The sequence below is a fragment of the Mycetomoellerius zeteki genome, unplaced genomic scaffold (genome assembly GCF_001594055.1).
Source record: "Mycetomoellerius zeteki isolate Tzet28-1 unplaced genomic scaffold, Tzet1.0 scaffold249, whole genome shotgun sequence".
Lineage (NCBI taxonomy): Eukaryota > Metazoa > Arthropoda > Insecta > Hymenoptera > Formicidae > Mycetomoellerius > Mycetomoellerius zeteki.
Window position 1 is genome coordinate 293737 of NW_017257226.1, and position 12101 is coordinate 305837.

The 12101-nt window shown below is 26.6% G+C and overlaps 1 protein-coding gene across 5 annotated transcripts in view; it reads right to left on the reverse strand.

Moving 5' to 3' along the window:
- Positions 1-620: 620 nt before the first annotated feature.
- Positions 621-12101, reverse strand: part of LOC108723670 (gastric triacylglycerol lipase-like) — a 13381-nt gene continuing 1900 nt past the window's right edge. The window contains exons 1-10 of one of the 5 annotated variants that reach the window (XM_018449584.1): positions 9273-9512; positions 7468-7781; positions 7066-7264; positions 5319-5433; positions 3977-4220; positions 2677-2835; positions 2453-2537; positions 1944-2086; positions 712-867; positions 621-637 (exon numbers count right to left, since the gene is read on the reverse strand). In XM_018449584.1, the coding sequence (XP_018305086.1) occupies positions 629-637; positions 712-867; positions 1944-2086; positions 2453-2537; positions 2677-2835; positions 3977-4220; positions 5319-5433; positions 7066-7264; positions 7468-7668 (1311 nt within the window). In that variant the 5' untranslated portion in view covers positions 7669-7781; positions 9273-9512 and the 3' untranslated portion in view covers positions 621-628. The other 4 variants (XM_018449582.1, XR_001936660.1, XM_018449585.1 and 1 more) reach the window with 4 other exon arrangements.

The window sequence follows — 12101 nt, forward strand, 5'->3', positions numbered from 1 at the left end:
CAGTGAAGAACTAAAACAAAGACCAATCATGTCATAGAATTTTGCAACAACAAAGCTGCTTTTTTTTTTCCTGTGAAATGGAATCAACTAACACTTACATATAAAATGGAATTATGACTACATTGCTGTGGAAATGTATCTGAAAAATGCATCTGAAAATCAATTCAGATGCTGTGTCTTTTGTATCTAGATACAATTACAAATACTCGAATTTTAATGTACCTCAGATACAGGTTAGATACACAAAATGTATCTCTATATATCTAGATACATAAATAGAAATACTACCCAATCACATAAATAGTTGCTCTATATTTTACTATTTAATTTGGTTGGTATCATCAGATTTCTGTGCAGACCAACCATACTGTTTTTTTCGTGTAAAATCTGCAGAATTTTATACAAAGAATTAAAAAATATGATATGATTTGTTTAATATAATTTTTTAATTAAATACATTTCTTAAATGATATATTACTAGTTATAGAAAGAAACTTTTTCGGTACGAACAGCTTACGTAAAAGTATTATTGCGTTAATAAGGAATAATACTTTTCTATTATATAAATAATAATTTGCATTCTTCTGGCCAATAATTTAATATTAATTTTTCTTTCAAAATGGGTATCTTATATAATCTGAAAGTAAATAAATAAAATGATTTAACAAGAAAGTATTAGACATAGATTAATTCATCATCGATTGTCCACACCTGATTATCAAACTCCTGAAGTAGTTCTATTAAACGATCGTATAGTAGGGTTTTAACATCAATGGCCCATAAAAAATCCAAATGGCTAAACAATTTATATTGAATTTCCTCCAACAGAATTACATTTGGTAGGTGCCTGTATGTCTCGAGGATATTCTGGGAACAAATATGGAAAACTATAAAATTAATACGTTATTCCTAGTGAACATCGGACAGTGATAGTTTTAAATCCACTTGATTATAAAAAATCGTATAGAAATAAAAAAAAACTTATTTTAAAGGTAAAAGATAGTGTACATATATATATATATAGGCAAAACTAGCAAAATAAAATTTCTTTAACCGCAATACCATTTAATATGGCCAAAATCGTCGTTTTTTGTTGATCCCAATTTTTCGGAAATGTGATGTGATAAAATTTTTCTGAGTACGGATTCAAATCCAGCAGCCAAAAATCTTCGAGAAATAACACTTCACACATGCCAAAGAAAAAAAAAAGTCAAATTTTATCGGACAGTGTAATATGAAAAGAAAATTATGCGGTTCAACCTTTTAGTTAGAAGCTTACTCAAAATAATCTAAATTATTTATAAAGAAAAAAATATTTTCGATTTTTATATAAATCACTTGTATAAAAGTAGCTTACACAAAACAAATAAATTTCTTGTTATAAATATACGTACTTGTTATAAATATGCGTACAGGGTGGCTTCCAGCTAGACTGTGAGGTTTTATAGAAAATTTAATTCTAAACAAATAATTTCCTATAAACATGGGTCGAAAAATGCTTCCTTAAAAACCTATCGCCCAAAAACCTCTGAAACCACGATTATTTTATACATTTTTACAAATATCATGGAATCAGTATCAGTGTTCTTCTTGCCCTGATAAAGTGAAGGGCAAGGTTAATGAAACCTACAAGGGTAATAGGTTGGCATTAGCAATGGATAAAAAGACGATAACCCGCAAATTTTTTGGTATCTTTGAAGATAATACCAGTAAAAGCCTAAAAAGCAATATCATGAAATATATGAGTTTTTTTAACAAAAAGTACCAAAAAAAGTTGTAGACAATTAAATTTCCTATAAAATCTCGAAGTCTGGCTGTGTGAAACGTTCGGGGCCACCCTGTATATAGCGTATATACAGATAATTAAAAAATTTTATTTCTTTTTTTCGATATATATTTTTTAATCAAAAGATGTTTTTATATAAAGTTCAAAATGATTTTACCGGTTTTAAAGCAACCATATCGTTAACACCGTAGAATATAGCCAAGGGAGCAGTAACTTTTTTAAGATCATATATTAGAGGTAGTATCTGTCCATAATGTTTGTAATTGCCAGCATATCCATAGTCGTAAGTTTGAAATTCCTCTGCAACAATTAATATTAATTTTCTACATAAATATAGAATTGAAATTAAGAGATATTCGCAAATTTATTATTTTTATTTAGATAAACATAAAATGTTACGTAACTGTAAACAACGTGCTTATAATAAATACTGTAATTAGTAAATCATTCCGTTTATATAATAATTTCATTAATAAAATTATATCAATCTTATTAAATTATTAATTTATTATACCATTTATTATATTATTAATAAACGAAATAAATAAGAATAAAAACTGATAATATTAGGGTTCAGCATTTCAAGTGTTCGACTTTTCTTTCTTTATAATTAATATAATAGTTTTTCTTTTTATATACATATTTGAAGGGAAGAGAAATACTCACTTGTAATCATATTTTGGATAAAATGTTCGAATGTTCGCACGGAAGCGCCGTTCGGATAATTCGATAATATTTCCGGTAATGCCGTCTGTAATGAAAGACTTTATTAAAAATAATTTTGATTTATTATACATAAAAATATAGTAGAAACTTTATTTTACAATTTTTAATTAAAAAAAAGCAGTGTTACAATTTACAAAATCGAGATAAATTGAAAATATACTTACAGTGTTAAATTGCGCTGGATCAGATCCGGCGATTAGAAATATTATTGCAATGCAGATAACCTGAGTAATTGCCTTATCTGTACATAGTGTTCTTCCTATCGTGATACTCGTTGATGATAAGGAGGCCACTTCATATATTTCATTAGAATAAAGAAATTCCTAAACAAAAATGAAATATGTAAACATAGAATTGTAATTGAAACTATATATATAATGTAATGTAAAGAACAAATATAATATTATAATAATTATATATTAATTTCTAAAAAATATGGAATGATAAAGTGATATTTTAATGAGAATCAATACGTAATAATTAAAATGCACGAACTATGTAGTTGAGACCAAGATGAAAGTAACACGGAACGAATGCAACTTTATAAGTATAACTGAAACAAATAAACGAATTGAAACATGTTCTTGCATGTTGACTTATGTAGTTGATTTCACTCTACTTCAGTTATGCGCGAGACGTTAGGTTGAACGGTTATTTGTATAGTGCGTTTGTGCCGAAAAAACACATTAAAAGTAATACTTTAATCTCTATCATTTTTGTAAATATTTTTAATTTTATTCACCTAATTGTTTATTATTACTGTTCGTTTTTATCATTTATGTAACAATGTTTTAAAATTCATTTATACGTTTAGTTTTTTATACATGACATTTATAAATAAATCTAAAGAAATTCTTGTAAGAACAAAAATAACGCTTCGGTATTTTTATTAGAAAAAGGAAAAAAAGCAAGAAAAGAATTCAGTGCATGGAATGTCAGCAATGTAAGTGTTAAAAAAGGATTTCGCTTCGTTTATCCTACTTGTTAAAAAAATTAATATTTTTCTCTTCGAATTTCAAAAATCTAGTGAAATTAAAATACGCTTGTAAGTTTTTTAAGTGTAAATTCAAATAGCACATATTCACATCCATTTACTTCTCCACTCTCTTGCCTTGTTTAGCTAAATGATCACTTATTATGGTTATATAAATTTAATATAATTTTAATAATAGATTATTATTCATAATGTCATACATATATAAATTTGTAAATTTTCGGAATTTTATAAAAAATATCAAACATATATTGAAAAAAATTTGAGATAAATACGTAATATTATAAAAAAAAACCCGTTTTAATTAATTATTTATTTAATAGCCTGTACATGATTTTATTAATATAATGAATAAAATAATGCTGCGATAAAAAATTACTCTCCTATTAAAATAATGTTAATACAAAAATATACATGAAATACATTTTTATTTTTCTTAAAATATTGTGCGATTGACGTCTGATCCTTACCGCAATCTTTGGCATTTTATTAAAAATATATTCCGGTAAAGGAATTCTTTCTTTCCAAATAGCGATCGGAGCAAGGCAGATTCCCAAATTTATTTTTGAATTGTATTCGGGTTTCATGGATAGTAAAATGAATAACGTGGTAGTTCCCATCGAGTGACCGATGTAGTGAAGAGTTTGTTGTTTTGTGTAATTAAGTACGTAATCAATCATGGCTGGCAGGTCTCTTGTTCCCATCTCGTGATGACTGGACAATAAAAAGTTAATTCTATTTTCTGTTTTATTACTTTTTTAAGCAAAATTTTTTTTGCAAAACCACCGAATATTCGTTATTTTTTAACTCAATAAGGATCGATCTTTTTTTAACAAAAATGTCGAAACATACAGTGTGTTCGTAAAGTTGGTGGGGTTTTAAAATGCTACAACTTATTTTTAAGGAAACCAGTTAGAGACACGAAACCTGCAAGCAATTAAAGAGCAAGTCAAATATTTTTTACCATGTAATGAAAGCGAGACCGCGTTACTCGATAGCGTGCAGCTATTCGAGGCCAGCGTTGTGTCAGATCGCTCATGCCTGTTTTTCTACCAATGTAGATCAACATTATTCTTAACATTTACTCTTTCATTTTTTTTTAAATTAATGATAATATTTGTTGTATATTTAGTATTCCTTTAAAAAATTTTTATTGTAAATGTTATGAATAATTATTTATTTGTAAAATCAATTTTAATTTTGACTAAAATATTTAATAAAGTGATTACATTGACGTATAAATTAATTATCCCTTATATATCTATATTAAGGAAGATCAGGGACGCAAATAATGATTTTGCTTCTAAAACCTTTAGATTATTATTTATATTTGAATTTCTTTTACTTCAAAAGATAAATTATTTCTCTGTAATTATCATTTAATACTAAACAAATTTAAAGAAATATTTTTCAAAATAGTTAATCATAGTTTTTTTTCAAAAGTTGTACATTGTTGTTTATGTCACACAGTAAACAATGTTTATTTGCCTTTGAATTATGTATTTCGTATCTTCAATTTGTTTTTTTACTCAATATTAAATTATAACATTTTGAAATCCCATCATGATTTTATTTACACTGTATAAATACATCTGTGCACAGTATTACGAATCTTCATATATTTTATTAATGAAAAATTGATTTTTTTAATTTAACGTTTTAGGTGAAATGTGTTAAATTAAATAAAATTTAAGAAAAATATAATATAAAAGAAAAATACATGTAAGTATACACGTAAGATTAAAATAATTGAAATGTCGAAAAGAAAGTAGATATATTTCTTTAGATAACACTTGAAGAGTAAAGTTTTACCTAAATTGCCAAAATTCCTTATTTCTTGGAGATATTTTTATATGTGATCTGCAATAAGAAGTTCCCCTGAAATTTCCAAGCCATACGTCGTATCCTTCATCAGCCAATAAGAATGCTATAACATAACATAAGAATGTAAATTAGTTTTCTTATTATATTATCAAGTGAACTATTAGTAGTCATAATTTTAGATAAAAATGTAATTGCTTCCCTTCTTATCAGGACATACAGTGAGTGCAAAAAGTATTCGTACAAAGAAAATATAAAAAAAAATTTTATTTTTAAAAAGTAAATATTATCCAGCAAGAAATGAGTCATCGAATCGATATCGATACGATTATTTCAACACCAATTTGACGTCGATTTGATGTTTAATTGACGATCATTTCTTGCTGGGTAATTAACATTTTATTTATCAAGAATAAAATAGACTGTATGTTTCTTAAAGTTATATATACCAAAAAGATGTGTATTAATTACAGAAAATATATTATCTAAAAAATAAGAGAAAATTGAAAATTGTATTGTTTAGATGCTCAAAAAGTATTCGTACAGTCGAGAAATTTAGCTTCTAAAATCAGGAATACATGCGAAGTTCGTTTGTTTATGTTAGAACAGAATGTATTCATTGTATAAAATTGCTAATTAATGTTTATTTTCTACAAATAAGATCTTTTTTATAAAAAATTCCTTGTACAAATACCTTTTGCACTCACAGTATATGTATTTATCTTGTTAATATCCTATTTGAAGTTTTTGTTTATTCTGAAGCGTATTATCTATTTCTTTTTTCAAAATATAAAATATTTTGTTGTTTAAAACGTTTCATTGTTAACAAAAGCTTTAAATCGTTAAAAAAATTATAATTCGAAAAAGTAAAATAAAAGATTGATTTAATAAGATCTTTTGTTAATATAATAAATATATTTTTATTATATTTTTTTTGTATTTTAATAAATCTTTTGATGTTATATGAATTGATAAATTTTATATTTGAAGAAACAATTTTATTAAATCAATGATGCTGTTTTAAGATAACAAAACTAATTAAAATAACAAAGTGTTATTTATTAATTTTCTGAATTTAACAATTCAGATTGGTCAAATTTTATAAGATAATTTATAACAAGATTCCTATAATAAAGTTAATCTATTTACTTGCCAAATTTGTTAAACGTTTAATTTCTTGAAGCTTAAATGTTTATTATTTTGTTGTCAAATAATCTCTTGATCTATATTTCGCATAATAAATATTCGCAAAGACTTTCACTGCCTGAGTTGTTTCATTGTCCCCATTATATAAGTTCTCGAAGACAAGTAATGTCAAGGTAAACATGTTGAGTGTAATCTTCAATTTTAACGTAAACTGGATAAACAAACCTACATGCGCGTATGTATATGTGAGTGTACATGCAATTAACACATATCATGTCCAGAGCAGTGACTTCAGATATTAAAAATTTCATGATCCGTACTTAACAATATTTATTGTTTTTTTAATTACTACATCTATCTATGTAATGTACGTATTTAATTATTTCATTTTTTGATAAATTCATAGAAACAGAATTGCTTAAATTGAAAGATTGTCGTGAAAGATTTCATACAAATTTAAAATGAATATAGAAAGTGAAAAATGAAGAATTCTGCTTGAAGTTATATTGCTGTTAAATGATAAAATTATTCGGAATTTGATTAACATATCAGATAATAATAACCAACGCATATATGTACAATGGTCACTCACCAAGGTCTTTTTTAGCACTGATCATCACCCAACAATCGGATGAACATATAATACCATGTTGGAGAAACACAATTTTTTTTCTTTGGTGACCTTTAAACAGTGGACTTCTTAATATCCTATGTATTATCAAGATATAACCATCTTCCGTTATGACATAATGCTCCTCGGTGGGGTAACCATATTTTTCTACTAACCCGACCTGCATAGATATATCCCAGAGCGAAATAAAAGCAAAATTGTTGTCAACTAGACAATCGTTATGCAATCGTTAATGCAGTAAAATGTTTCTTTTAGAAAAAGATTTTTTTTATCTAAGTGATTAATCTTCTTAATGTATTATATATATAATTGCATTATTATTTTTTCGAGTATAGATGTATTAAAAGACAATCTCGTACTCACAAAATCCAATGTAGTTACATTGTTCACTGTTTGGATTTCTTCTGGCTTCCTTACTCTTACTATACCGGGATCCTTAGGAAACAGATAATTGAATATTTCTTTCTGAGAAAATGCTAAGTTTTCCCAGAGATTTAATTTTGCTTCTAGTAACACTGCAGTAAGCATAAGTATGATGAAAACAAGTTTCATGCCCATTCTCATTAAAATGTCGATACTTGAAAACGTAAACTACAACTTGCAAGTGCCGACTATTATATTAGATATAAGTTTTATCCGATTTTATGGCATCTGTCATCATTTGCAGTTCAGAAAACCTACAAATATAATTGATATTAGTTTATTCATTAATTATTTGCCGTTGATTCTTTCCTAACATGAAGAATTTTATGAAATCAATTTAATTTTCAATTTTTTCATCTAGTAATTAAATTATAATTTTGTTAGACTTTATAAAATTTATTTAAAAAGATTAAATTAAAAATTAAATTTTTAAATGTTTAGAAGATTTGTTTAAAAAAAATTATAAAGTTTGTTATTTGTTTCATTAAAGCTTACTTTATAAAAAGTAAATATAAAAGTTGAATTGTTTATTAATAAATTATGCTAATAAAAATTTCAAGTAATATCCAAATATATTCTAATATTAAATCTTTTATTTTTTCATAAATTCAGTAAAGAATTTACTATTAATCACGGACGTTTTTGCAAGTCACTATAGATATACATATAGATGTATATTTGATTGATTAAACAAGTCATAAGGGGAATATTTCGAACCTATTTTCAAATAAAAAGTGTAATTTTTATAACCAGTTGGATTTCTAATCTGTATTTCGTAATCGTTGTTTAATTATGAGTGGTTTGGAAATTTTAATACGGGCTGAACTGGAATTTGCGGGAATGTAAATGGCTCAAATATTGGGTAGAGAGGGCAAGAAGTGTGAAAAATGGCCACTCAGATTCTGTACGTGAAAATTGCTAGTACTAGACATCGCAAGTAACCGTCGTATAATATATAATCATGCACGGTTTCTAAATCGTTCATTGAATTTAAGACAGGTGATTAAAGTTGACAAATATAATTTGAATTAAAATGCAATCCCAATCTAATTTTTTTAAAATAAAGCAAGCAAAAGAATTCTTTAAATCTATCACGATTTAAGAAAATATTCTAGTCTAAAATTAAAAAAAAGATTTTTGAAGTGTTTTTAAGTTGTAATACACTTTTACGTTTACAACGTCTACGATTATATATGAGATTTTGCTTTGATCTTTAAACTGTAAGAAATTGCACAATAACGAATGTGAAATGAATGATTGATTAATTTCTTAAGTTTAAAATTTCATTGTAGATGCCGCTTAATACTCTAATAGTAAACGCGCTCAGCAATTTATTATCAAGCGTAAACTGAAAAAAAATGAAGAATGTGAGTATTTATGTGTGAGAGCGCGTATTAGCCTTTTATCTTTATAACGTTACGAAACACGTAATAAAATTTAAATGTAAAGGCGATAATCTACCTGTTTTTTGTCCTATTATTCTTGTAGACTTTGTCTTTATAAATTTTATAGTACATGCTTTCTAAGATCTTTATGAATTTCTAAGTAGTGAATTTTCTCAATTTATATTAAATTTCAAATTTTGTACTTATTATCAACATTACAAACATTATCAATAACTTAATCGATTTGTATCACAATTTTGAAAATGAAATTTTAAAAATGAGAACTTGTATATTTCTGTTACTTACATAATTGTATATTTTTGTTATTTACATAGTTATTATTTATATTAATGTACTCACCAGTATATTTAACAGAAATAACTTAAACTAACGAATCAAAAGTTAGAAAGGTGGCAGCAATAAATTATTTCATTTCTGAACGCGAATTGATTTTACTAACGTCTAAAAACATTAACTGTCACATGCGGCGAGTAAATCGAAACTGTGAGTAACAAATGTACTGCGCTTATACAAATATATAGAAACGTTGCGGTCTTACAACGATAATCGGTGACTCCTCAAGGCTGCGTGTTTTCGCGATACTGCACTGACATTCAAATCGCCTTTTGTCGAAGAAGGTGAGGTAAGTTTAAATAGTTTAAATTATTGAATAATTTGCTTGAACTGCTGTTAAAAATTAATTTTAATTAGTTATCATATATCGCATGTATATTCATTTAATTTCATTTTACAATGCAAATTATTTCTTTTGTTCATCTCAGAACAGCGATACCACTTTGCAGATAGCTGCAGCGATTGGGTTCATTGGAAATTAATATGCAAATCCTTAAAAGTTGGTTGCGATCAAAGTCTGTGAAATGAATGAGATAAAATGATAATAGATATAGTCCGCCGTAAAAATCATAAGAAATCTTGGAAAATATTTCTAAAAAACACATTTAGGCATATCAGTCATACTTTTTTAAAAGTACATATATTCTTTTTGAGGAGAAACTTCTGATTATTAATTAAAATTTTATATTTATAAAATTATATTAATAAGAATCATTAATATAAAAATTATATTCTAGAAATTTTATTTTATTAAATATTTGCATTTAATTCATAAAAAGTTATACCCCCTCGCTTCTAGATCATATTTTTTAAAAAAGTGTACTTATGTAATCTTTTGTTGTGATTCAGATATGATAACTCTAGATGCGCAGTAAAATCTATGAGAGCGACTTGGTGAATGGCAAAATAAATGATGATGGTAAGAATAAAGTCTAATTAGTAAATAAATTAGCTTATGATAAGTAATTAGACGAGTTAGTGATTGGGCTATGAAAAATTATGCTACTGCTTATGTGTAAATGCTGCGATAATGCTATTTTGCTAAGGATGCAGTTTGTATCGAACATAAAATTTCCAACGATTTAAAATATTTGATTGATTTGATTATTTTGTAATCAATGAAGTTGGGAAAAGAGCGAGAAAAAATGGCACCTGCCATTGTGATGGGGGGAGCAAATTGGAAAGAAGTATAAGTCCAACATAAATCTATTTTGAAAAAGTTATGGTTCGATAATGATAGCCTATGATCTGCTACTAGTATCCAGATTAAAATGCATTCCCTCAAACCAATCTAGATATACTCCCAAGTAGAATACAGAGTCATAATTAATGACGTTTTCGGCCCGACCAAATTTGCAATTATATGACATCTACTCTGGTTAGAGTTATTTGACAATTTTTTTGCTCCCAATCTGGGTTGAATTAATGACGGTTCGTGCTCTTCTATTGGTAGAGCATGCAATGTCAACCAATAGCAAAGCATTTTCCAATCCAGATTGGTGCAAACCCAATCGGGCCGAAAATGTTGGCTGTTTTTCAGATAAGACACAAAACATTACACTGTGTTCCACTGTAAGATACTTGGAACGCAGTTTAGTTTCATAATGTAACACCAGAATGCATTGTACACAGTTGGAAAAAATGTGTTGAATTTAACATAAATCGCATGTCCTCACTTAAATTTTTGAGTTATTTTACACAAGATGAATATGTTAGAAAGTAATACAAATATTATGTAAGAGAATAAATACAAAGTAAGATAACATCGATACAGTTCATAAACAAACCATGGGAACATATTTTTTTTCAGAAAATTAACATTTATGATATGTTAAATTAACACATATTTCATTCATTTGTCTTATCTTAGAATTTACGTTTGAAAACACATTATTTTTATGTTACTTGTTCACTTACTCACAAATTGTATCATTTTAACATTAAAAAACATTGAATATCAATTTCACAGAAAATCTTTAAATAACATTATGTCAAATTAACACTCGAATATGTTAACTTTAACACAAACTGTTAAAAATTTAACACAAACGTGAATGGACCGTTTCCAACACAAATACACAAACTTTTTTACTGTGTAATCTTCCATTCTTATTCTTATGATTATATTTAGCGTATCAATAATAGATTTATGATTTTTATTTAAATTTAAGTTAATTTTGTCAAAATTGGCGCTTTTTAACGGTTTTAGAAAACATCCGTACGTTGTTGGAAAGCACTATAAGTCATAACGATATAGGTCATCATGACGCCATTTGTTATTTAAAAATAAACTTATAAGTAGGACCCCCCCCCCAAATATGTACAGGGCATGTTTTTTTTTATTTGACTAATAAAGAAATAAACTAAATATAAATTTGTTTCATAAGAAATTATGCATTTTGAGCCCTACATGTTACAGCATATTTTTCATATTTCATAAATAAGATAGTTTTGCCTATTTCACACATAAAAGCATATTTTTGCATATTTTGCCCACACGTGCACAATATTTACATATTTTATCTATTTTTATTGTAGGGGAGACCGGGGATAGTAGACTCATTTTTTAGTTTCGAATTTTTATAGACGAAATTAAGAGACTTATCGAAAAAATGAATTCTACGCCAGTTACTACATACATTTGACTATCTAATAATATTTTAATAATAAGGGAAAACTGATAATTACTATGAAAAAAAATGCATTTTTCTAATGCATTCCATCTGATTTAACTAGCCCCGGGACCGGGGTAAAATGACTGATGGTATGGGGTAATTTGATTAACATTATTAAAATGAAGATTAATAAATATTTTAAGGTACATCTTTGGCTACA